Source organism: Sciurus vulgaris, assembly GCF_902686455.1.
Source record: "Sciurus vulgaris genome assembly, chromosome: 7".
Taxonomy (NCBI): domain Eukaryota; kingdom Metazoa; phylum Chordata; class Mammalia; order Rodentia; family Sciuridae; genus Sciurus; species Sciurus vulgaris.
This window is the reverse complement of record NC_136467.1, coordinates 148,527,968-148,555,160: the sequence shown is the minus strand read 5'-3', so window position 1 is coordinate 148,555,160 and position 27,193 is coordinate 148,527,968. Positions and strand designations below refer to the sequence as shown.

At 40.6% G+C, this 27,193-nt stretch overlaps 1 protein-coding gene across 1 annotated transcript; it reads right to left on the bottom strand.

The window, feature by feature from the left end:
- Positions 1-1,037: 1,037 nt before the first annotated feature.
- Positions 1,038-25,958, bottom strand: STMND1 (stathmin domain containing 1). The gene is made up of 5 exons (XM_079148709.1): positions 25,814-25,958; positions 17,932-18,109; positions 13,096-13,247; positions 6,356-6,487; positions 1,038-5,659 (listed from the first exon to the last, which is right to left on the bottom strand). The coding sequence occupies exons 1-5, from the start codon at positions 25,886-25,888 to the stop codon at positions 5,378-5,380; spliced, it is 819 nt and encodes a 272-aa protein (XP_079004835.1). The 5' UTR covers positions 25,889-25,958; the 3' UTR covers positions 1,038-5,377.
- Between the last annotated feature and the right edge of the window lie 1,235 nt (positions 25,959-27,193).

Sequence of the window (27,193 nt, the reverse complement as noted above, 5' to 3'; positions counted from 1 at the left end):
TGTCTGGAGTGGTATTATAGTTTGGATTTTATGTGTTCTGTTAATGTAGGAATAGTCAGAGATGAAAGCCATTGGATTATGGGAGCTGTAACCTAATTAGTCCACCCTAGTTTGTATGGTTTGACAATTGGAGCAGGCTGGAGGAGGTGGGTCACTGGGGGTGTGCCCTGGAAGGGTGCATCTTCCTGGTGGTCACTTCCTTCCACTATCCCCACCTCCAATTTCCTGACCCTACCATGAATTGAGCAAATTTCCTCCCTAGGGCCTTCCACTATGATGTGCTGCCTCATCTTGGGCCCAGACCAATGAAGTCGGCCATCTGTGGGCGGATACCTCTGAAATCACGAGGCCCAAATAAACTAGTCCTCCTCCCAGTTGTTCTTGACAGGTATTTTGTTCACAGCAACACAAAAGTTGGCTAACAGTATATTTGCAAAACTGGTTGCACCTGCCCTTCAGTGGTCCTTAGTGCTCACAGGCTTTCATGGAGAAAGACAATCCAGAATAAAATAACGCAAGGGCGAAAGAGCCGTGGGGCTCAGCAAGGGCATCTCCTGCTCTCCAAAGTAGTCACACTGTTCTGCATTGGCAAGGAAATGTCCATATTATTTTACATATCAACATTTCCCAAACAGAAATAGAAACATACGGCATAGCTATTTTTAACTATGGAAACCCTTCAAAATACAATAGGAAAACTCATCAATGTTGTCACAATCTTACATTGAGGCGGATCATTATGAATGACACTGTGGAAGTAGATTTATTTACGTGAAAAATCAGTGTCAAAGGGAAGTACAGAGCAGCTTATGTAGTACGAGTCGGTTTTTGTAAGGAACAAGTACTGAGGAGCATATAGCAAACATGTAACCAGCAGGTGTCATGAGGGGAGGGAGGTATGGGATTCCTGGTGTCACTTGCTTCTTGTTTTTTCAGCATTTCCTATTATTACTCATGTGATTAAAATAAAATAAGGAGAAAGGTATTATTTTTTAAAGCGATACAAGTAACACAGAACAAACTGTCATGTCACACAGTTTATTTTGAAACAATGCCCTTTATTGACCTGTTTGGAACATAATTCCACTATCCCCACATGGAGGCAAAAGTGATCAATATGCTGAGACAACTCAGCACTGCACATCTTTAGGATGCAGCATTCACTATATAATTACTCCCTCAAATACTAGCTATTGACTGATAATGGAATAACAAACACACAAATAGGCACAGTCCTGAATTAGTAGTAGTTGCTATAGCAACACTCTATGATAGATTCTATTTTTGTCCCCGTGATTACAAAGTTAATTTTAGTAACCTACATATCTTACAACATACGTTATTTTGAATAAGGGTGAAATATTAAAATACATGCCTTAATTTTTTTTTACATATATTAAGTACGAGTAGTTAGTAAGCTCCTCCCACCCATAAAGTTAGAGACTTTCTAATATCAAAGTGTTTTTTACTAGGTACTCAAGGTCATCTTTCACAAGGAAAACTGAACAAATGAACAAACATTTTTCATTTATATATATAATATGGATAGATAGATCCATCTATAGATCCATCTATAACATCTGCCCCAGTTTTACAATTTTAGGGTGTGAACTGGAACATTCTGGAGTGAGCTCTTATCAGATGGAGGGTACAGGGATTAAGTCCCCTGATCAGGTTGATATAACATGACTCTAGGCTACTTACCAGGTGGGGGCACGGGGATGTACTCCCCTCATCAGGTGTAGGACACCGTAACCTGTCCCCCCATGGAGACCAACAGCCCTCACTGTGCTGAGGGCATGGAGATCTACAAACCTAACCTATCAGAGGGCATGGTGATCTTTCCGCATATGAGCTAATGCACTGGGCTCTATTCTAATTCGTCATATACAAATTCATATTTATTCATGTACATATTCATGTTCTTACTCATATTCATGTTTGCATGCATATTCTTGCACATATCCATGTTCATGTACATGGTCATATTCATATCCATACAAATAATCTGATGCATACACATTCTCAATCATATTATGTATGTACATATTCATATTTATATTTATATACAGAATCATATTCATAAAATCATATTCATATTTGTGTACATGTACACATTCATATCCATACAATCATATTCATATTAATACTTATGCACATGTGCATGTACATATTCATATACATATACATATTCATAAAATATAAACATTCATATACTTATTCATATACATATTTATGCACCTGTTCATATTCACATATATGGACATATTCATCTTTATATAAAGACACATTCATATTCTTGTGCATATTCATATTTCTATACATATTCATATGTACACATATTCATATCTGTTAATATTCATATTCATACACATTAAAATTCCAATTCATATACATATTCATATATACATCTATACATTCATATACACATGTTCATATTCATATGCACATTCATACACATTTTCATATATATATTCCTATACATATTAATGTCTTCTTCAATTCATACTTTGAGGGCAGAACTTGAATAATTGGGAATGGGAGATCATCAGAGGGACTGTAGAGAAGAGTAACTGCCCTGATCAGGTGGAGTATCATTGTTCTACATCTCTCACCAGGTGGAGGGCATGGGGATCTGTGCCTCTCAAGGTGTAAAAACACAAAGACCTAATCTTCCCAAAGGGGAACTACTCCCCTCAATTGTCAGAGAGCATGGAGACCTACTCCCCTTATTTATGGGGCACAGTGTTCTAGTCCCCATACTGAGCAGAAGGCACTGGGATATGTTTAGAGCCATCTATAGACCCATCTATAGCATCTGCCCCAGTTTCATCCTTTTAGGGTTTGAACTGGAATACTCTGGAGTGGTATCTCATCAGATGGGGGTAGTAGGGATTATCTCCCTTGATCAGGTTGAGGATAGATGATTCCAATCCACTCACCAGGTGGAGGGCATGGGGTTCTAGTCCCTTCCCTGAGTGCAGCACACCTGGACCTATCCTCCCATGGGGACCAACAGCCCTCACTGTGCTGAGGGCACAGAGATCTACTCACCTCATGTAGCAGAGAGCAGGGTAATCAATTCCCCATATGAGTTAAGGCACTGGTATCCAATTCAGATATATGCTTACATATTCATACATATATCTATATCCATATTCATATACACATTCATATTCATACTCATATTCATGTATATTCATACTTATGTACATATTCATGTGTGTATTCATATTTTTTCATACACATAATTATATTCATATACATAACCAATCATTCACATAATGTACCTATTCATATACAATCATATTCATTAACATTATATTCATGTACATGTACAGGTTCATGTTCATAAAATATTCACATACATAGTCATAGTCATATTTATGTGCACATTCATATATTTTCATATTCACATACATATGCATAACATACTCATATTCATGTGCATGTACATATTCATATATATTCATATTTATATACTTATTCATATGTATGTTCATTTTCACATTCATATCCTTATTGATAGTCACATAATCATACTCATTTTCATATTCCTATTCATTCATTATACATGTTCATATTTGTATGTATTCATACTCATGTTCATATACATATTCATATACATATTAATTTCTTCTCCAATTTGTACTTTGAGGGTAGAACTGGAATAATCTGGAATGTGAAATCCCCAGGACTCAGGTGGAGTATGCACAGTCTTACACCCCTCACCAGGTGGAGGTCTTTGGGATCTCTGCCCCTCAAGCTGTGAAGCACACAGGGACATACTTCTTTCAAGGGAACTACTCCCCTTATTGTTGGAGGGTGTGGAGATCTACTCCTCTTAACTAGGGGAGGGCATGATGTTCCACTCCCCATACTGAGTGGAAGGCACTGGGATATATTTTAAGTGTAGATTTGTCCATGGATTCCTCTGTAGATTCTTCTATGGATTCATCTGTAGATCCCAGGACAAACCACCTCCTGGGGCTCCCCTCCTGCTTGTGGAGGATTAAGGGGCATATTGATCCATTCACCAAAGCAATATTTACACAACATTTATCCTATGCCCCTCACTTCTGAGGTACAAAAAAATGCAACCATGATCATAATGGATCCATTTCCTTGCTTTGTGGGAACTGAAAATATCTAATGATTACATGGAAATGTACCAGGCAGCTCCTTCACAAGGTGTTAAGTGCAAAAATGAACAGCCCATCTACCACAGGTGACTATCAGATAGTATCATGACCTGGACCAGGGTGTTGGAGAAGGTGTGTCTGAACTGACACATGAAAACAAGAAGGCATCCATCAAATACCAAGAGGGAAAGAGGAAGGAGGGAACAATATGCAAAGACCTAGAGGCTAGGGAGAATGCACTGTTTCAGGAACTAGAAGTTATTCAGTTTGTGATCCTTCAAATCTGAGATCCTAACAGCAAAAAACGGGCTGAGTTTTTATCTTGACAATAAAAGACAGTCAACAAGGGGGTCTTGAATAGATCACAGTTGTATAAAAATGGAGAAAATTGTTGTAGTAGCCCAGTTGAATGATGGTGGGTGAGGTGGTCTAAACTAGAAAAGTATAAAAATGGATGCAAGAGATCTTCTGACTGGATCATGGATTGGATGCAAGAGGCAAGGGAGGGAAGAACTAAGGCATGATTCCAACAAGGTGGGCACAGCACAGCCCTCAGCCTAGAGCTCTGACCTCAGGCTGCTCACCTCCTCCTCCTGTCGCCCCAGTGACAGTTTTTCTTTTTCACTATGAAGAAAGTGCCATACTTTAACTAATTCTGAGAAACCTAAATTACACAGATGAAACTGTAATTCAACTAACTTCAAGGTAGTGCTTTATTATTTGACAGCACAATTAAAAAAAACTTAAACAAATACTTAAAAAGCACATAGATTGTTAAAATACTTTACAAATGCATTCGATTTTGTTGTAAAGGACATCAGTGGACACAGCCCAATGTCAGGAGCTAAAAAAGAAGAATTTCATTTGGAACAGATACATTCACAATATAGAAAGCTGCACGGGATTCATAAATTAAAGCCATCTAAAAAAAAGGGTTTTTAAAGCCATATTGTGGGAGAATACCAACCTCATAATAATCTAAGCTGGTCAGACCTATTGTTTCTTTTTCCTGTGTGTGTGTGTGTGTGTGTGTGTGTGTGTGTGTGTGTGTGCATGCATGTGTGCACATGCATGTGCGTGCTTGCATACATGTAGTCATTTAATTCACTCAGCCAACATCAGTCTCAGATCACCATTGCAAAGGCAGCACCAGAAATCCACAGGTGAGGTCACACAGTCAAGGAATATGAAACATAGATTTCTTTTTATACAGTTAACACAAAAAAAATGGCTTATTAGAATATGTCATCCTCTTGGTTGTAGGACATGTCTGACTCCACGACCCCAAAACTTTCAAAATAGTAGTTTCCGTCAATTGGGACTGCCTCACTGTTACTCTTCCTCTTCTGTGGCTCTCCTCCCTGCAGGACAGGTGCTTCAAACGTAGCAGCGCTCGTGGTCTGAAGCCCTTTGATGAAGGGAACCTCAGCCCCACCCATTTCAGCTGAATCTGAATGACTGGCTGCGTGCAAAAGGCGGTCACTCCGTAGCCTCTTTCTTATTTCTTCTTCCTTAGTCTGAAAAGCAGTTTTAAAAAATAAAAGAGTCCAAATTTCCTTCCACAAGTTCTCATTATTATTGCCCATCATGAACATTTCTGGCTCTTCTGTCATTATTCAGTCTGTAACCATATTTGTTGAGGAAGTCCTATTGAAGGGGACACACTCAGGACCTACCCTGTGAAGTACACAGGCCAGTCCTTGTTCCCAGGAGAACAGGTAGACAGAGGGCATCGTCGAATACTGGACTAGGACCATGTGGCCTGACTCCCAGCAGAGCAGTTGGTAGAGGTTCTGGGGTCCCAGGTGCTGAAGCTGTGGGTGCTGTTGTCTGTGGTCCTCAGGCTACGCTCACCCTGCACTGCTCTCCTCCTACCCCACCCCCAAATGAAGTCCTTTTTTTTTTTTTTTTTTTTTTGGGAAGAAACCTCATACCTGATTCAATTCTGAGATTTTGAGTATTGCTTACTTAGGCTGTATGGATAAAACTTTAATTTTCAGCCAACTTCAAGATATTTCTTCTTTGGTCACAGCACAAAGATAATTTCGAGAAACCAAACACTAAGGATACAGCATAAGAAGCATGCAGATCACTGAAATACTGAATACAAATCCATGCAATTTGTCTTAAAGCTGCTGATAGGAAAGGTCTGAAGTGAACTCATTTTAGCAAGTGGTGAATTCCTCAGACTTAGAGACTCAGAACTCAGTTACCTTCCGACGCTCCTCCGCCGCCTGCATCTTCTCTTCTATATCCTTCATTGTGAAATCTTGTACTTCCTTTTTGATCTTAAGTTTTTTCAGTCTGGCTGGTGGCTTTCTCAGTGGCTTTTCAGTTGTGTCCACCTGGAGGAAGACATTTTTAGAAAATGGAGAAACAGCCATATTCATTGGCGGAGGAGAAAGGCAGGAAAGGTAAACACAGTTTAAAAGGTAAATACTAAATATCTAAACTTTCTAGAGGCAGATTAAAACAACAATATCAAGTTAAAAGCTGGTAACAAAAGAATTAATTACGAAAAATGAAATGTATTAGATACCCTAAAAACACCAAGCTATTAAGGAAAAGGAGCTAAAAATGCAAGATGTCCTGAAAATCTTGAGAATGAACACAAGATGGAAGGTAGAGAAAGAGTTATGGATTTGTAATTCAAGGTAAAAGATCAAATTTTTACCATGATTGACTTATAATATTCAATAAATTCAATTCATTTTAATATATTCCATAAGTAACAAATTACTTTCACTTGAATAGAGATTAGATCTTATTACTTTTGATCTTGTGGTGGAGAGAGAATTAATTGTTATTGAGCAACAACTTTGTGCTGGGCTTTGCTATTGGTATTTTACAAAATATTTTCATGATAGCAGAAAATAAAATGCCACTTCATATGACTGACTACTCTTTCAACAGTTTGAAGAAGTAATAATGAGTTTCTAATTATAATTCCTAGTAATAAAAATGTAAAATTATGGTAAAGGGTTTATGAAGAAAGTTTTAATTGACAGTGTTTTTCTTTTTAAAAATTAGTTTTCGTAATGTACATTTCTTATGAAAAATCACAATACATAAATAATCCCCTAATCATCTGTTTCACTGCTTGACCCCCAATCCCACTTCTCAACATGAGACAGTCAGGGATCTCCATGAGAAACAACATCCTTTATGATTAAGGGATAACACCTCTCAGGAGGAACTAACTCAGCCAAATTATCTCTCAGTCTTAGAGGTTACCAGCTATACTGGATCAGGAGTTAAAAAGTGAAACAGTCTTCAAGACTATTGGAGTAAAATAACTTGTCAGGAGACGGAAAGCTGAGAAATCAGCTCAGCCTTTTGAGATTATGTGGTTGGCAGAGATGCCAAGAACTGGAACCAGACAAAGCAGAGTCACCAAGAAAAGGCCACTGAGACAGGACAGTAGTCTCCTCCATTCTGAAAATAACATCAGAGACTTTCTCAGACAATAAGGAGTAAGTTCCAGATGGTGAGAGACAAATCTATGCATAGAATAGTCACTGAAGTAACCCACAGGTACCTTTACCTTATTAGCACAGTAAAACATAGACCCCCACAGGGAGATGTAGGATGTTAATGAGACATGCAATGCATAAAGAAGTACAATGAGGAAGAGCACACGTGCAACCCAAACCCCACCTCTTCCAGAGAGGGCATCAAGGTAGTCCCTCTGCCTACTCTAGATGCCATAGACTGTACACCTTTATCCTTTGTTGAGTCAGCCTGACACTCTTGGAGAGTGCGCCCTTCAGAGCCTGTTCCTGTTACATAGATGCATCTGCCTGATTCTTCTGGGAGAGAACACAAGAACCTACTGAGCTAGCAACACACACATATTTATATACATACATATGTACAGAACATCTGCAATGTTAAATGAAACCTAAATGTGATTATATCCACACACATTGTCCTGCAATTTGCTTTCACTTAATTCAATATGAACCTCTTTCTAGGTCAGTATATATAGATCTATTATGACTAGGGGAAGATTTTAACGAACTCCATGTCTTCATTATAAAATGAACTGAATACTGTTCTAGATAATTTCTCTAAAGACTTCTTTCAAAGAGAAAAGAGCTATTAATATTCATTGTAATTTCCAAATGACTGTCTCCTCAGACTACAATGCTGTACATACTGGGAAAATAAATCAAGCAGACAAAGAGAAACAGTTTAGCATAACAAAGAAAGTCACAGGCTTGGGACTCACACAAACCTGGGTTTGAATCCTGACTTGGCTGCTAAGTGACTTTCCATAACTTGTTAAGACTCTATAAACCCTGGCCTCCTCACTTGCACAAGACCTACTTCATAGGACATTTTTTAGAGGGAGTAGAAGTGTATTCTGCCGACTCAGCAACGGTAACTACTTTTCAGTAAGTGAAACTAGAGTTTTTTCAACGACAACACACAAAACCATAACCATGGAGCAGAACTATCACAGCCATGGGGTAGGAGACCAGAGGGGAGCTGGAGCTGGAACAGAAACCAGAAACCGGAAACCAGAAACTGGAAACTGGGATGAGACCAGAACCTGAAACCCGGAACCGGAAGTGGGGCAGCCAATTTACCACTAATTCAGTGCGTGACATGAGGGCAGCACCTTTGGACTCTGGACTCAGTTTAATTATGGGTGAGGCAGTGAGAGGATGGAGGATGGCTAACTTTCCATCCAGCTTTAACATCTGTGATGCTCAGAGCCTTTTGGAAACATTGACTCTGTTTCAGCCATCAGAGTTACATGCGGTGCAGAGTTTTTCACTATAAGAAAACTGATTCGTTCAGTAAAGAACGTTCCCCCTTCTCATTTTGTATTTTTTTTTTTAAAATGACATTTGACTTTTAAACTCCCTGCTGGCAAAAGCCATTTTCTGGAAAAAGGGACACACTTGCCATGGTGGCTGAGCCAGAGATACTATGAAATGAGTTTGAAAACCCTTTTTTAGGGATATTCACTTGTAGAGGCTAAAAGAAAATTATTTGGCAATCCAAGAGCCAATAAAGAAATGCTGCATTAGATTTTGCATAGCAGTATGAACCTTGACTAAGACTATGAGATCAGTCAGTAGTGTTGAGAGAAGTTGGAATTTTCTGATTTGAATAGACTCTTCCTGTGGTTTTAATTCAAATTGATGCCTATAAAATCATGTTCTTCCTCCCCTTGAGAAGTGAATCCTATCTGTGCAATCTTTCTTGAGTTTGATGGTTTACATAAAGAAATTGAAAACCCTGTGCAAGCAGTTATATATTTTAAAAACTGAATTTTTTGAAGTCAGAATTCATTAAATGTTGGTTGGTACTTTAAATGATAACAATAATCACTTTAGACATAGATATGCTGTCAGTAGAAACTTAAAGACCACCACCTTAAGGCTAGAGAAGTTACCAGTTCAATTATTTCCTTTAGAATACTATCAGAGGACTACCAGTCCCAAAGATGCTGTAATAATATTTGAACCTTGTTTCTAGTCAGCTTAGCTTGTATATATTATGTCTTACATCCACTACGTATCCCTCAGAGCTTTCCTAATTAATTATTGACCTGTGGATGAACCTTTCTTGGTTTTGTTCCCTAAGGGAGTCTTGTACACAGAACAGGTCAAATCTTCCTGTAAAAGACCTGCTCATTCCTGTTCTTTCACCTTTAAACCTCCTTGGTAAGATCACACTGATCACTTACTGGCATTATTCAGTCCTAACTCAGTTGACTTTCTTCTCAAAAAAGCTCTTCATGAAGGTCAGCAAATTATGTTAGAGACTCTGATGCAATGTGAGCAAACTCCCTAACTACGGTAAAGGTTACCAAGTACAGAAGTTGCACAGAGAAGAGAATAAACTTTGATCAGACAAAGAGAAATTAATAGAAAATTCACTGAGCCACCTATAAAAATACTCAGGCATGCAAAGAGGCAGAGAAAGATGAGTTTACAATAAAAGATACCTAAACAATAATATCTATGTGGATGAGAGTCAATTACATCTTTGTGTATGGGTTAGTACATCTGTACTAACCCATACACAAATGGACAAATGCACATAAATCCAATACTCATTACCATATAGTCATACTGTCTCAGTAATGGTTTAAAATAGACTGAAAGACTCACTTAATGATCTGATATTTAGCTCATTTGTGTTACATTTCTTACATATCATTTTAACTCTTGTTAGCATAAAATCTATTAATACGAACATATTTGAAAACTGATTATCTGGAGAGTGCTGTGAAATTGTAGTACTCAACAGCAAGTGAATGATAAAAACAGGAAAAAAGGTGAAAGGTGAACTTGAAGCAGACACAGATACTACCTTGGACCCCTAGGAAGGTGGGATGCCTCTGATTCAGAAGAGGAATGGAGGACCCTCATTTTTATCACTCTAGCTGAAAACTCAATGGAAGATGATGACCTGGCTAGGAAGGGGACACATCCATGTCCAGAATTCTCTTGTATTCAATATGCTATTACTCCACAGAAGAACTCTTATTTTAAAAGTATTCTTACATTTATTCTATTTTCCCATAACATTTCATTTTAAATCATTTTTCCTCTAGCAGAATGGAGAAAGAATGTTTACACATCTGATTCATCATATTGTGGTAACTGCTAAATATTGGTATCCTTTTATTAATAATCTCCTTTTTATTTCCCTTAACTCTTTAATTTGATTTTTTAGTCAAATTTATCAGGGTTTTTTTTTTTTTTTTTTTCTTTTTTTTTTTTAAAGTATCAGATATTTCGAAATATTAGCAGTCCATTATTTCTGTACTTTATATGACTCCTGCTCTGTCCTTCAGTGTTAATTCTTATCTTTTTACAGTAGCTTTATAACTTTTGCCAAAACATTTAAGGCACCTGGTGTCTGATGCAGTTATGTCCTCAAGCACACCTGAATTGAAGGAAGCTTGTTGGTGACACTGAGCCACTGTAGCTCTTCTTTACTTCCCTGGGCTTCCTGGGCATAATTGTAGTCCCTATTCTTGAAATGTTATATTTTCCAGAATAATTTAGATTTCTCTCTCATGATGAATGAGGAATACTTTATGATTTTAAAAGCTTTAATTCTTCCCATCTTGATAATGAACTTGAAAGTTTTGCACATAGGTTTGAGGAAGTTTGAGGTGGTGGTTCTCAGCCTCGGCTGCTCACAGGAGTCATCTGGTAGCTTTCCAAAGCATGGAAGCTGGACTCCACACCCAGGGTATAACCTGGACACTGGCAGTTTTGAAAACTCCCTAGGTTACTCCAAGGTATAGTCTGGTTAAGGACCACTCAGGCCTGTTGCAAACTTGGCTTATGTTGGAACATCTCGGACCAGAGTGGGGTGGGAATTGTGGCATTCTTACAACATTGTATTTAAATGCTTTTGAGAGTACCCTAATCTGCTCCTAATAGCCATTCCATTTCTATATAATATGTAAACAGTCTTCACCTTTAGTTCACTTAATGTTATTGAAAGCCAAGCCCATAGTTGTCATTAGCAGATATATTTCTTTCACAATGTAACTTATTAACTTTGGCATCCTCCACAAGTTGTAAGTCAGAACCTGTTCATCTCTAGCACTTGATCACTGAGATGCTTTAATGTTATTCCCTTGGTGTCAGCAGGTGTCCCAGCATTTCCCATGAGGCAGCATTGCTTAGTTACTGGATGTTTCTATTATCTGTCCTCCCCCACTTGATATGCTCTCTTGTCTTTTGACACAACTTCTTTTTTTTGTCTCCCAGAGACTCAAGTATAGCTGGAAAAAAATTCTCCATGTTAAAGATCTGTTCTTCTAGTACTTTCTAGTAAGATCTGGTACTCCAAGATGCCTTGGGTCATGTTAGCAGCGTGCAAATGCAAATCGTCATTATGACAGCTTTAGTCTTTCATTATAAGACTCATTTGTACTTGCCCTTTCTCCTACCTCCTCTTATCATTGGCAGCCTAAGAATATTCTTAAGTGTTGGCAATCTCCTATCCTCTCCTCAAATACTTTCTGCAGGACTTTCCATTTTCAAAAGAAAATGCCATTTTGGCTTCAATTCACTCGTTCTTGACATTCTCTGCACACAGAGAAAAAGATTGACTTTACTTAGGCACCAAGTGACTTGGTCTAGGAGCAAACTTGATTTAAATAATGAGTCTTTGTTCCCAATGGACTGTTTTCCCTACAACACAGGAATAGGTAACGATTATGAACCTTCGATGGCATTTCTGATCTCTATTTCCACAATTGCTATTTCTTTTCTTTTCCATTCATTTTTTCCCTTAGGCTTCTTTTAATTAAGATTTCTTCTTTTCACCTTCCCTAGTACCCAGTACCTAGGTACCCGGAACATTGACTTAAAAACAAACAAACAAACAACAAAACAACAAATCTTGCCATCCTCTTTTATACAGAACTAACCAAAAAATTTAGAGTTCTACACTTGGCTCAAGCCAGTTGAAAATCAGAGTAAAAATCTTACACTAATCTTACTAAAATTGACAAATTGATCAAGAAGAATCAACAAAGAAAAAGAGCAGTTTAGTAATTTCTAGAATTGTATTTATTTCCCCCAGATTGATTCTAGGGTGTGCATATGTACACATGTATAAACACATGCCTTGGCATTTCGGCTTATCTTCTTATCGGATAAATCAAATTCGATTTTATAATCCAAAGTCAGTGCTTAATAAAAATTGCTGAAAGAATGAAGGCATGTTATTTAGTGGGCTTATTGTATCTCAAATTGAATAAAACCCAAGAAGTATTTTATTGGATTCAATAACCACTAAAGACTAGGGCAATTTCTGAATCCACTAAGGATGGTGTGCAGAGGTTGAGGGAATTGGTGGACAGTAAAAACTGGCTTAGATAAATGCTGCCATTGGCAGTCACAGATGTGCAAATAACGATCTGTGCACCATCATGCTCTAAGGTGATGTTAATTAGAGAATCACTTGCCATGACATCATATGACTCTCCATTTCTAAATACTCTGCTGTGGCTTTGTATTATTCCTTGAACAATCAGTTCCTCCAGGATGTCGGATGACTTTTGTCGCTCTCGATTCTCCAGGGGTTGGGGCTTATTGATGAATCCATTGGTCACTGAGTCTTCCAAAGAAAAAGAGAAAGGAAAGGGAAATTTAAGAATGAGGACTTTTATCAATCAGATGCTAATCAGATGTCTTACGAATCGTGCTACTTGATGAACTCTTAGTCGCAACACTCTTTCCTAAGAATCTGTTTCTTTAAAAAAAATTATACATCTTTGCAGTTCAAATTCTTACTGCTCTTTCAAAGAAACACGGGCATACTATAGTCTTTACTTAGTATGTCTCATGTTAAGCATAACAAAAATTGTCTCATGTGCTGCTATGTATTACTTTTTTGTTGTAACAACACTTATACACTTGGGTCAGATGACATGGATTTGCTCCACTAATTATGAAGCTGAACTACAGCTAAGACTCATTCTCCTGGTGACTCGGATGAGTTGCAGTTTGGTTTCTATGCTTTGTATACAAAAGATAAACAGCATGATGTTGCCAAGAGACGTCTAGTTCTGCAACCCTGAATGTACAATTACACCATCTGCTAAATCTACAGAAGTAAAAGTATGCCTTTTTGAAAAGAATCTTTGATTCAAATCAGAACTGGAGTTAAAAATATGTCAGCTAAATTTTTATTAGTGATTCTAAAAATAAGCCTTGAAACCCTTTCTAGGGGAACCTTACCGAGCTGTTCTCATGAAAGAAGCTTCCTCATTAAAAATCACCAATTATATAAATAAACAAATAAGGGTGTTTTTATGTCATCACATTACAAAATAAAGATCCAGAGACAGGCTTGGTTTTCCTGTCAGAAGTACATCAGTGTGGAGTCCTTGGGAATCAGCTGTCCTCTGGTCTGCAGTCATTGGGAGGTCTGAACTGTAACCAGGTCCATCCCATTTAGTGGATGGAGGTTTTGTATGAAAATTTCTAACCTGCATGGTTACAAAGACAACTTCCATGAGTTTGCTGGGAAGGGAGAAAACACCCACCAACGCACACTCACTAATCAGTTGTCTTTCACTTTGCAATCTTAACCTGCCTTCTCTAGGAGCTTTCTCTACCTGACTGCTGCAAGGCGCTCCAACACATTCGTAGCCTCTTGGCATCTTTCCACTGCTGGTTCATCTGTCCACGAAGGTGCTCAAAAAGAGCCCATCTCATTTGAAAGTGCTCTGTACAGATTTTCATACAGAGTAGTAAAGCATGTCATCCAGGTAGAAAAATGCAACAAATAGGTCAGAGGTAAATCCCCCTTAAGGAATTAGAATGATTTCTTCTTGGCTAAAAGGTAGACTTATCTGGAAGGGTCAAAATAATACTAATTGCTATTTATTGAGCACTTATGCACCTGCACTATACCAAGTACTTTATGTACTGTCTCACATCTGATTCAGACATAAACTCTGTGAGGGGCTATTATTATCTCTATTTTATAAGTAAACACACTCATTTGATGAAGGTTAACTAACTTGCATTAAGGGACATGGGTAGCAAGAGTGTTAACTAGGACTGAATCCAGGTCTGTCTGAGTTCAGTACCCATGTTTTCACCACCTCCCTGTCTCTCTTCCAAATGTGTCAGGTAAATGTCATGTCATGTTACAGTCATGTGTCATGTAAATGTCATGCATGGGACAGAGGCCCATCTCTCTCCCATGGTAGTTCTAAGAAGGATACCATGATTGACTTCTTACTGACATAATACAATTATTGTAACAATTTGAACCCATTCTTTACTGAGTTCACTAAAGAATTCAACTCGACCTTTGTAGTAGCTAACCAATGCAGAGATTCCTAGAATGTGTCAGTCACTTCAAATAATTTTCTTCTTTTCTTGGGACACTGGAGAATATTGGGGAATGTTTAAAAATAACATTGTTCTCCTTTTTTATTATAAAAGTAATACGTGGTTACCATGGTGAATTTAGAAAATGTAAAAAAAAAAAAAAAAAGATAAAAAGTGCCTGAATTCTTATTCAGAGAGAACTATTGTCAATATATAAAATGTATTTGTATGACTTGGCACCATACTGGATATACAACTTTGCTTCCCATGTAACTAACATTTACATTAGTATTTTCTCATGTCATTAGAAATTCTTTATAAGCTTAAGTATAAAACTTGGAATCACACAAGAAAACATGGGTGACATTGTCTGGACCCAGGTATAGGGAAAGGCTTTTGGATTTTCTCAAAATCCAAATTCAAGAAAAGACTGATAAATTTTACATTAAAAAAATCTTTTGAAAGACCAAGTACCAAACAATAAGAGTCAAATGTAGATATCATATACCTTCTAATCTGCTGTACAAAAAAAAAAAATATGATATCATTTTTGATGTTCTTGCCCCAAATGCATAATCTGAACACAGTCGTGAGGAACTCTCAGATAAACCTAAATTAGGAAATATTCTACGTGGCCTGTATCTTCCAATACATCCAAGTCTAAAAGCAAAAAACATCTGAGGGGTTGTTCAGGTTAAAGCCACATGACAAACATGTGACCCAGGTTTAGGATCCGAATCAGAAATTTATTTATAAAGGACATTTGTGAAACAATTGACAAAATTTGAATACGGTCCATGGATGAGATAATGGTACTGCATCAATGATAATTCCTGATTTTGATTCTTATACAGAGGTTATGCAAAAAATATCCTTGCTTTTAGGAAATACACACTGGTACATTTCCAAGTAAAGTAACATTAGGTCAGAAAAAACCACACTGGTGTATGGGGGACACGATCATGCAAATGTGGCAGTGTGGCAACATTGGGAAATTTGGATAAAAGAATATAAATTACTCTTTTTCTTAAATCAAATATTATTCAAAATTATTTTTTTTAAGGAAATACAGTCCCAGACTTAATGATGGGTTGACTTATGATTTTTTGGTTCTATGGTGGTGCGAAAACCTTACGCATGTAGAAGAAATTGTACTTTGAATTTCTAATCTGGATCTGTTCCCAGACTAGCGATAGGTGTTTCGATTCCCTCCTGGATGCTGGGTGGGAGCATGTGTCCGGGAGCCAGCCGGATTGCTGGTGGACAGCCAGCACTGCAGCGGGCTGCGGCCATGCTGGGGCCTTCGGCAGGCTGGGGCAGTCAGAGCATTTTGGACTTTGGGTATTTTCCCCCGATGGGAGGTTTCTCAGGCCCTAACTCCATAGTTAAGTCAAAGAGCATTTGTAGTTGGAAAACATTAGTGTGAAGATTCAAACTTGGTAGATGTGAAGACCGGGGGGAGAAGGGAGGGAGCCAAGGACTGGCAGAGAGGAAAAGTGGGCAGGGAACAGATGTCAGGTCCAACGCGGCGTCTGAGAAAAAGATGCCTTCTCAAAACGCTGTCTTTTAGAAACATCTGCTTGGAGCTGACTTCTTCTCAAGCTGTTCTCCCTGCACACCAGCCTGCTTCCCTGCTGCACTCCCCACAGTGCCTTTAACAGCGCACAGCTGCAGGACGGGCTGTCCCCAGCACACCTGTCCCAGCCACCTGACAGCCTGAGTCTGGTAGCCACACAGGTCTTTAGCAGGTATTTGCAACCAGGAAGGAAGTCACAACTGCATGGTCACAGAGAAGCATCTGTGCTGGCCCTGCAGGCAGAGAGAGAGGGGGCATCCTGCTTCCTTCTCAGAGGTCATGTGGACGTCACATCAGAACCACAAGAGGGTGGCCCATATAAAATCTGCCGGCAAAACCCGAGAAGAATAACTTCATGTATGAACCCAACTGGTAACCAGCTCTAACTGGTAACCAGCCAAGACCCTCGAGACTAGGAATGTCTCACCCTCTGGCAACAGAGTACTTCCCTGCGAAGTCTGTGAGGCTCAATTTGTTTTGAATGCTGATCAAACATAAATAAGATATCGTAAGTCCACACCAGGGAGCAACTCAAGGAAACAGAAAACATCACTGAAAAGTCTGCAGATAGTTTCCAAATAGCACACTAGCTCATGACTACTTCCTGAAAGATTCTTTTATTGCACATTTGCTGATACTTTGGAGGGAAAGCAGTTGGATGAAGGTTTTATTTATTTTTTGCAAATGTAGAACTTTCCCTTAGAAAGAGATTAACCTAGTAGATGTTTAAATGCCTTTAAATTGTGCAACTCTTATTCTTAAATTCTGTTTCCAATTCTCAGTAAAGGCTGAGATTATTAAAAAACAAGCAAATAGTGAGAGATGGCTTTGATTACCGTGTGCATAATAGGGTGAATGGTTGGCATTATATACTGACATAATGAAGGCCTTAGGCTGACTTTTTTTTAATTCATTTTTATTGTAAACAAATGGGATATGTATTGTTTCTCTGTACATGAAGTAGAGGCATACCATTTGTGTAATCATACATTTACCTAGGGCAATTGTTTTTGATTCATTCTGTTATTTTTTTCTCCCCTTCCCCCCTCTCCCCTCTTATCCCTCTATAGAGTCCCTCCTTCCTCCATTCTTGCCCCCTTCCCACCCCTATATGTGTCATCATCCACTTATCAGTGAGATCATTCGCCCTTTGGTTTTTTGAGATTGGCTTATCTCACTTAGCATGATATTCTCCAACTGCATCCATTTGCCTGCAAATTAAGCTGACTTCTAAAGTCTTAGAGCTAGGAGCTTCGCCACTGAAAATATTTCATGACCCACAAAGCAGTGATAAAGGCCACCAATTATACATTGTATTTAGAGAGTCCGTACTTTGTCGAGATCAACATGAACCCACAAAACCCAGGGAGGGGTGGCTTACCTGAATGTACTCTTCTATTTCTGGCACTCGGAGATGGAGAACTTTCTGAAATAGTTCCCGGTAAACTTCCCAACTGAGCTTGTCCCCGGACTTCTGCCTTGTCCACAGTGTCCTTGGGCAGCGTGGCTTCGATAGGGGGGCTGCGATTCTCCCTGGAGTCAGTGATGGGGGCATCAGCCTGTGAAGAGGGAATAATGGGTGGGAGTCTAGATTTCCTGGAAAATGAAAACAACATCTGTCGGGGGTCTGCTGCGTGAGCATTGATCCAGCCAGTGTCCACGGTAGGCAGAACCCTGCAGATGTCACGCTCCCTGGCAGGGCGATGTAGTTGGTGCGATTAGCTGAATGGCAAGATCATCCTGAAGGAACCAGTGGGCCCACCTGCAGTCACAGTGTCCCTGTGAGAGAGAGGCAGCAGGAGGTGGACTGCAGAGGCCAAGGCCATGGGAGGATGGGCACAGGACAGGTGCAAGGACGCTCAGGGGGCTGAGGGACTGAAGGGGAGATGGAGAAAGGGACTGTCAGTTAAAGGCCATGAGGCTCACAGCTGCAGAAGCTGCACAAGGCAAGAGAAACGACGTTTCCTCTCAGCGACAGTGAGCTGCCCTACCCACACTTCAACTTTCCCAGGATGACTAACTTTGGGCTTCTGACCTCCAGAACTGTAAGAGAACACATATGCATTGTTTTAAGGCACTACACTTGGGTTAATTTGTTAAAATAGCAATAGAAAACTAATAACAGTTTTACTGATTTATATTAGTAGGGATCTGTCAGATACAAGTTGTTCTACTGAGCTTTCTGGAGTCTATTAAGACAAACAAGCTCACAATCATCAAGTGTGCAAGTAGAGATACTACTGTATAAAACGTATTTTTAAAAAAATGAAATAATATTGTTTTTGCTGATTAAAATGTAGGTCAGACATTTTTTAAATGATTAAATAATAGAGAAGAAAATTGCAGTCAGTTTTATGTATCAACCAGGCTAGGTTACAGTATCAGTTATTTAGTCAAACATCATGCTGTAAGGTGTTTTGTAGATGTGATTTATATCTACAAATCAATGGACTTTAAGTAAAACATTATCCTTGATCTTTTCGATGGGTCTCATCCACTCAGTTGAAAGGCTTCAAGAGTAGACCAGAGGTCTCACTCCGGAAGAAGAAATTCTGCTGTGGACTCTGGCTTCAGTGCCAGACTGACCTTTCTGACCACTTGCCCTGTCCTGGAAGCCCCGTGATTGCATGAGCATTTTCCTTCCAATACATTTACCCATTCATCCATCTATCCATCCATCCAACCAACCATCAATCCTGCTGGATCTATTCCTCTGGTAGAATCCTTACTAATATAGAAACAGTAGAAAATAAGAAGTACCAACCCCTAGATAGAAGCACCATCAATATCTTGGTATATCACCTCCCAAATGTATTTACTCATATAAATAGTCTTTAAAAATTAATTGGAATTAGCTGTTAAGCCCGTGAAAAGATGTTCAATATCATACAGATCAAAACCACAACGAGGTGCTTCATATCCACTAGGAGGTAATAAAAATGATGTAATAACAAGTGTTTCTGAGGGTGTAGATGGAACAGGGGTCCACTTTATGCTTTTTTTTTTTTTTTTTTTTTTTTTTTTTTTTGGTGCTGGGGATTGAACCCAGGGCCTTGTGCTTACAAGGCAAGCACTCTACTGACTGAGCTATATCTCTAGCCCCCACTTTATGCTTTGAATGCAGCCCTGGCTGCTCGGCCACTGCAACTTATATTTAAAATGGACAACTTATATTTAGAATGTGTCTTTCTCCTACTCTCTCCCTGCTCCTTCCTACTCTCTCCCCTCCCTAATCTCAGGGGGAACAGGATTACCTTCCTTCCCCATCCTAGGCAGAGTTATCTGTCCCTGACACACACCCACCAATGAAGGAGTCAGACTTTGGGGATGGCACCCGAAGATCTCAGAAATGACTGTCTCCCAAATGAACACGCAAATTACAACTCCAGACAGAGAACACATGGAATGTGGTATTTGAATCACCTCTTTAAAAGCCCCCTGTTCCTGCTGAGAGGCAGAATCACAGCCTGTGGGACAGGGTCCTCTGTGTTTCTCCTTTGCTAGCAAAGCAGTAAATCTTTTTTCTTTTTCTCAAAACCTTGTCCTTGTTATTGAACTGGCATCATGGACAAGGACCCAGCTTACGGTAACATAGAGAACAGGAACCCTGCTCCATTGCTGTGGGAATACACAATGGGGCAACTACTTTGGAAAACAGCTTGAGATCTCATCGAAAAAGTTAGATATAGGGTTACTGCCTGACCTGGGAATTCATCTCCCAAGTATATAACCAAGACAATGAAAATATGTATTCATCCAAAAGCTTGCATATGAATTTTCATAATTATTACTCATAATGTTAACAAGTGGGAAACAACCCAAATGTCCATCAATTGATGAACGGGGAAATAAAATGTGGTATATTCATACCAAGGAATATTATTTGTAAATAAAAAGAAATTAAATATCAACACATTACAACATAGCCAACACTTGAAAACACAATGATAAGAAAAATTTCTAAGTGTAGACAAGCTGGATAATTTTATAACACTGTGCACATTTTATAATACTGTAGGCATTTCCAGAATGACCTCCATAAACTCTACACCAACGTGTAATCCCACCTTTTCTTTTCAATGGACCACAGTTCCATCGCTGGTAAAGAGTGCATTAGGCCAGGCATGGTGGTGCACACCTGTAATCCCAGTGGCTTGGGAGGCCGAGGCAGGAGGATTGCGAGTTCAAAGCCAGCCTCAGCAATTTATCGAGGCCTTGTCCCAAAATAAAAAATAAAAAGCACTGGGGATGTAGCTCAGTCCCTGCAGAGTAAGTGGACTTTCAACATACAACATGTCTCATGTCACATACAGCATGCACCACACATACACATTTATATTTGATACATCAAACAAAGGAAAAAGAGAGGCTGTCAGAGGCTCTTTTCTCTGGGGCTCTCAGTTCATGTTGAAGGTAAAGATGCAAATCATGTTGCACATTCTCCCCCTTATTTCCAAATGAACTATGAAGACCAGGATCTGCAGCGATCATGACACAAGTGTTTTCACAAGTTGCTTCATTCTGCAGATTCACTATTTTTGAAACCAGTGAAGCACTGAGTTACACATAAGGACTAATTTTATCACTTAACATTTCCAAGTGGAGATCCTGAAAAAATTTAATTGATTTCATGACAGCAAAGGCAGTACCAACAATGATGATGGAAAGCTCACCCTGGAATTGAGCGTAGATTTGAGCGTTTTTGGTCTAAAAGGATGACTTTTCACAAAGACATTCTGTAAACTACAACTTGGAATTGATTTGAACACCACAACCACAAATGACTTCACCATGGCTTCCTCAGTGCACTGTAGCCACTTGGGTTTCAGAATTCAGACCCTAGCAAGGATCTCTTCCCACGTGTGCTTAGAGACACGCTGCTTGGAAGAGCTGTTACTGACCAAAACTTAGGCTGTAGCAGACAAAACACAACCAAAGCATCAAATAACACACATTAGCCTTCAGTTTCCATAGTAGAATTGTAAAGTTCTTCTCTTTGGAAAACTGAGAACATCTCTCAAATACCTCATCAATGTGCAACATATTCTGAAGATTTTAACCCGATTCTATAATCTGGATTTGAGAACAGACATAGTTCAAAGACCAGAGATCCTGACAAGTCAATTAAATCTGTGTCTCTTGGGGATATGGCCATAGTCTTCTGGTTCTATCTATGCATGAAGAGTTTAAATTTTCACACCAATAAGGAAACCATCTACAATATGTAAGAAATGGTAACCAGGAGAGTTGGTAGGAAGGTTTCATCTTTTCCTTGAGATGAAGTAGGATAAGTCCAGATGTAATGTCTTTCTACATTTTGTATCAATTTTATTTTCTACTTCAGTGCCTTGGGGATAAAATTTTATCAGTTATAGACAGAATTAAAAAAATAGTGAATTCTAAGATAACCTCTATGCATGAGAATTACCAGCATTAAAAAAAATTACTTTTAACTATAGACACATGTTTGTTTTTTGTTTGTGTGTTTGTTGGCTTAGAAGTGTTAAATGTGTCATATCGCTTTGGGGAAACATGCTTTCCAAACAGCTTGGAGGAACTAATTTGTTGAGGTTCCCCAGAGCTGAGAGCTTCTTAAATCAAATTATTAGCAGATATATTTTATAAATATATTGGTATATAGATACAGAGGAAGAATTTGTTCTTTAAAATTTGATTTTTTCTAGTTACTTCTAGAAAAATAGTAATAGTATCTCTCCAAATGTTATTGTTTAAAGAATTGGACTTTAATCACTTAGGTCTTTTTATAGAAAATAAGCAAGGTTATTTTTTTTTAAATCAGATGTTGGAGGGAAGCTGTGAAGGACCTTCGGAGATCAACCACTGCAAGTTAACCACTCCCTGTTTATAACAGGCAAGAAACAGTTATTCATGCAGAATAACTCCAAGTAAGCATTTCTCCAACTAAGAAGTTTCCCGCACTTTTCTTATCATCATACATTATTTCAGTGTCGTGTCTTCTTGCCACTTTAAGGCAAAAGGGAAGAGAAAGTCTGCAGACAGCTCTCAGAATATTTTAAGTTGTGCCACTAAGAAACAAATATTTCATGCCAGCAAATACGTTCACCTCATTTGGAAGACATTGCTGAATTACTGAACTCTGAGTCCTGTGCATTTATGCAAGTAGTAGAAGCATTGCTATTCAGATAGCTGAGAGTGTCTAGTTAATAATAATCATACCTTCCCAAATCAGATTTCCAAAGCCAAGTGCTTTGAGCATGCACATAAAGAGAAGGTATATGCATGAGTTGACTCTCAGTCTATTTGGAGGTTATTTTAATATTGAATTTCCTCCTTGTACATGTCATTAGTCTGGTTATGCTATAGGGAGACAAGAACACACTAAGGAATCTGGGGATTGGGGGAAGGACATGCAGTCACTCAAGAAAAATTCATTAGGGCTAGGCCTGCATGAGACACTGCGGTTAGCACCAGAGATACAAAGATAAAACAATTCCTGTCCCCAAGGAGGTGACAGCTCAGGATAGGAGGCAAAAATGGAAACAGACAAATATGATCAACTGCTTTGCCATTTGGTAAGAGAAGGCAGAAGGTCAACCCTGGCAGCACGGTGGCAGGGCCAGGGGTTGCCCAGATGAGCACAAGGGAGGAGTGGCTACAAGTTGTCTTAAAAGATGGGCATGATTTGACCTTGACCTTGGAGAGGGGGAACTGAAGGAGAGAAGGCAGCAGGTACAGGGTCATGGAGGTAGGGGCAGATGGGCATGGGGAACAAGAAGAGAGGTTTGCACAGAATTTGCACACAGGGAGAGAGCAACCCGGAAGGCAGCAGTCAGCTCAAAGATAGCATGCCAAGGACTTGGGCTTTTATCTTACAGCCATCGCCACCATTATAATAACCTCTACCGAATTTTATTCTGTGCCAGGCTTGGGTATGAGCACTTTTATATGAATTGTCTTATTTAATCCTTATAACAACTCCGTGAAGTAAGTATTGCTATTACCCTCATTTTACAGATAAGAAAACTGGGGCAGAGAGAGGTTAAGACCTTGACCAAGGTCACACAGCTAATAAGAATGAACACAGAAATCAAACACTGGTTGTCATCGTCTTGACCACTGGTTTGTGTGTTCACTTAATGGATTGGTGACATTTTTCAGCAGAGGGCTGACATATATTATATAGAGGTCATTCTGGAGGTCATGTGGAAGATTAGAGCAGAAGGCAGATGATGGTGGAGATGGAAACAGTATCCAGGGAGTCCAGTTAGGAGACTGGTACAAAACTCCAAGCAGGCAATGACTTAATTATGAAATTCAACGAGCTACGTAGGTAACCTTGCAGGCTTTGGGGTAGCTTGGCCTAAAGGACCTAATATATTTGACACTTGGAGGGAACTTCTTTTCACTCCCTCCTGCCCTATACAACAAAATTATTTTCAGTGATAGCCATGTGATAGAACAAATGATGATAGCCAGAGAAGAACACAAATAGTAAGCATTTTCTTTTGTTGAAGTCTTATATGCATGCAAAAAAGAAAAAAAGGGCGAGAAATTTCTTTTGTATGAAAAAGCTAAAAGAATAACGAATGAAGACTTTTAAATGACATTAATGTATTTTGGGAAAAGGGGGGAAATATTCCTACATATTAGTGCCAAACAATACTGAACAATAGCAAAGACCATCGAGGGTTGCCCAAAAGCCCATAAACCCATGAAGGAGAAGGACCTTGAAACCAAGTCACCCCAGGTGGCAAGGGGAGTGGCAGATCAGTTGTCTTGGGGCCCAGTGCTGAAGGACGAATGAGTTCACCAGCTCGACTGGGGGTGGGCCCCAGGGTGGCATTCCAAGAGCAGGGAACAGCATGGGTAAAGGCCTGGAGAGTGAGGGAGACTGGAGGACCAAACTCCACAAGTCCTCGGCCTCCCGACCCCAGGGCTCATGAGGGACAGACACTGAGGGTAGAGGAGAGAGTGCCACTAGAGAGAAAAGATGGCACCGAATGGAAAAGTTGTTCTGGACACTACCGTGAATGGTTTCTTGGGAGGACAGTGACAGCATGGGAGGTAGGCTGGGAAGGGTGGTGACGGGAGAGACTGAAAGGCCCAGCAAGACGTACCGGGACCTAAATGCAGACAGCAGCAGGTAGGGATGGAAGCAGAGCAGAGGGAAGCCTGGCGGGCGTTAGAGTGTAGGCTTCCCGCGGGGCCCCAGGTACTAAGCTTCAGCTTTTCCCCAGGATTGCTTTGGAAATGTCCCCCAAGAGCCTAGCAGATGTGCCTCAAGTGTGGCAGGTGCTGTAACTGGCACCCCAGAGTGTCCCACATAGCGCCTGCTGGGACAAAGCCAGTGCTCTTTAAACAGCAGCTCTGCAGAGGTCTTTTAGGTTGAACAGCCATGACTCTGGTTGTGCTGGGCTGGGCTTCAGCCAGCCTGACTGGGGAAAAAGACGGGCAGTGTTCCCTCTCACTCTAAAAGTCAGATTCTGATGGGAAATTAAACCAGACTACTCTGGGATGAGGGTTCCTAGCTCTGTCTATGGAACCTAGAGGGTGGAAAGGATAGGAAGAAATTGTGGACTTAATTTTGGCTACAACCAACCCACCAGCTCCATGACCCATTCTGGAAAAATTCCCCTTAATGCCTCCAGAAGAATTACAGGGGATTGGAGCTGGGAGCGTAGCTCAGGGGTAGGGCACCTGGGTTCCATCTCCAGGACCTCCCCGCCCCCTCACAAGGATTACCCGGATGCAACTTTGGGGGAGAGTGGAAAGAGCATTGGAATGAGACTCCTGAAAACCAGATTCTACTCCCAAACAGCCTCAGGCAAGTCCTCCACCTCTCTGGACCTCAGGGTCCTCCTTGGCTATGAAGCTAGAGGATGCAACAGGTGGTTCCAGAGTGCTCCCCCCGGGTCTAAGTAACTACCCAAGAGCCCCTTTCCAGAACCAACAATACACGGTAGCTCCAGGGACTCCCTCCTTCCCCTGAAAATCACCTCCAATTACAGCCCAGCGCTGAGCACATTCCACATCTGCCTCTGCCTTGTGGCGCTTTAAACACAAAAAACTCTCAAAACTGGCCCCACACCCATGCCTGGTTAAGACAGCAGAGAGACACTAGCAGAATAAAGTTGCTCCGGCTTCATTCACCCTGTTATCCACCCACTAGGCTGGCCCAGCCCTGTCCTGCTGCCCCCAGGCTTGAGAATTGTGAGGTTTCCAGGGCATCGGCTCTGTCTGTCTGCTTAATTTCATTCCTTATTTATTTATTGTTTTTTTACCTGGGCTCCCTCTTCCCAGCCCTTCTTGGGCACCCGTCTCTGGTCCTCTGCCGGCTGGGACACGCTGCAGCCCATGCTGCCCGCGCTCCAACGCCCCTCGCCGCGCGTCCGCCAGCGCTCCCGCCGCGGCACCTCCGGCACTTAAATGTTGGGCAGGAGGCACTCGGTGTCTGGGCAGTTGCCGGGAACTGTTGCCACAATAAACCGCGTCACGAGGACCAGGGACCTGGGCGGCGATGGGACTTCGGCAACGGAAAACTCGAGATTGTAGGCGCCCACATTCCAGCTGGGATGGAACTCGCAGCTCCGCCGGGGTCGGGGAAGGGCAGGGCCGGGTTCCCAGAGCACCGGCGTCTGAGCATCCTGCGAGGACCTTCCTTGATTTTCTTTGTAAAGCACCGTGGACACGCCCACCCCGGTGCCGGGCCACGCTCCGCTCCGCCGGCGCTGCGGGGATGGTGCGGAAGGCATTACGTGGAGGGCGACGCCGGAGGCCCGTCGGTGCGGCTGCCTCCGGTGTGCAGGCGGCAGCAGGGCCCCAGAAGGCAGTGTCATAATGCGACCTCACAGAGGGGCGCTCACACAAACAGAAAGCCACACACTGAAGAAAACCAGACGCTCGGGACCCTACACAGCTCAGCAGATGCCAAAAGGGTCATGCAAATCATTTTTATGGAAGGCGCATTTTCTGGGCTGGAAGGAAGAGCACGCGTGCGCGTATCTCACAGAGAATCAGAAGAGTGTAGTCCATCAAAAGAGGGGTAGGAGGACAATGGCTCGAACGAGCCACAAGTTTGTCTTTCCTTTTTTCTTTCTATTTTACTTAATTTAAGAATTACTATTAGGGATTATTAACAGGAGCTGAAAGGGGTCTCAGAGATCTCCCAACGTTCGGTTTGCAAACTTAAGCTCAGAGAAGCTGGGTAACAGGGGGCCGCCAGTTGTGGTCGAACCAGGTGGCCTGACTTGGTCCTTTCCTGTGTCCAGACAACAGGAAAACACAAGGAAGGATTCTTGGAAGTGTGAAAATCCTGGATTCTCCCAAGGAAACTAGCGATCAGCTTTGTCCTAAGGACCTGGCAGTTTACTTCCTAGCACTGATCTAATGATTTCCTTTTATTAAAATCGAGGAGCAGGAAATGAAACTCCAAAGGACGGTAATTATGGCACGACAGACATCAAAGATGCATGAACGAAGATCTGAAACGAGGCCAAAATGGTGCGTGGGGAGCATCTCCCGCAGCTTGACTCCGGGTACAATAACTCACATTAAATGCTCCAACTGGAAACTGGACATTTCCTAGCTAGAAAAACTCAGTGCAAAGGACACCTATAAAAATGGTCTTGGGGAAGCTTAATAGATATTTGTAGAATCGTAAG

What these genes read in the sequence shown, in the direction of transcription:
- STMND1 (XM_079148709.1), bottom strand. Translation starts at nt 25,888, where the DNA reads ATGGGCTGCAGCGTGTCCCAGCCGGCAGAGGACCAGAGACGGGTGCCC. An exon ending in AAATAGAAGAGTACATTCAG is followed by an intron (nt 13,248 to 17,931) that starts GTAAGCCACCCC and finishes TTTCTTTGGAAG; the next exon opens with ACTCAGTGACCAATGGATTC. An exon ending in CGGCGGAGGAGCGTCGGAAG is followed by an intron (nt 5,660 to 6,355) that starts GTAACTGAGTTC and finishes ACTGCTTTTCAG; the next exon opens with ACTAAGGAAGAAGAAATAAG.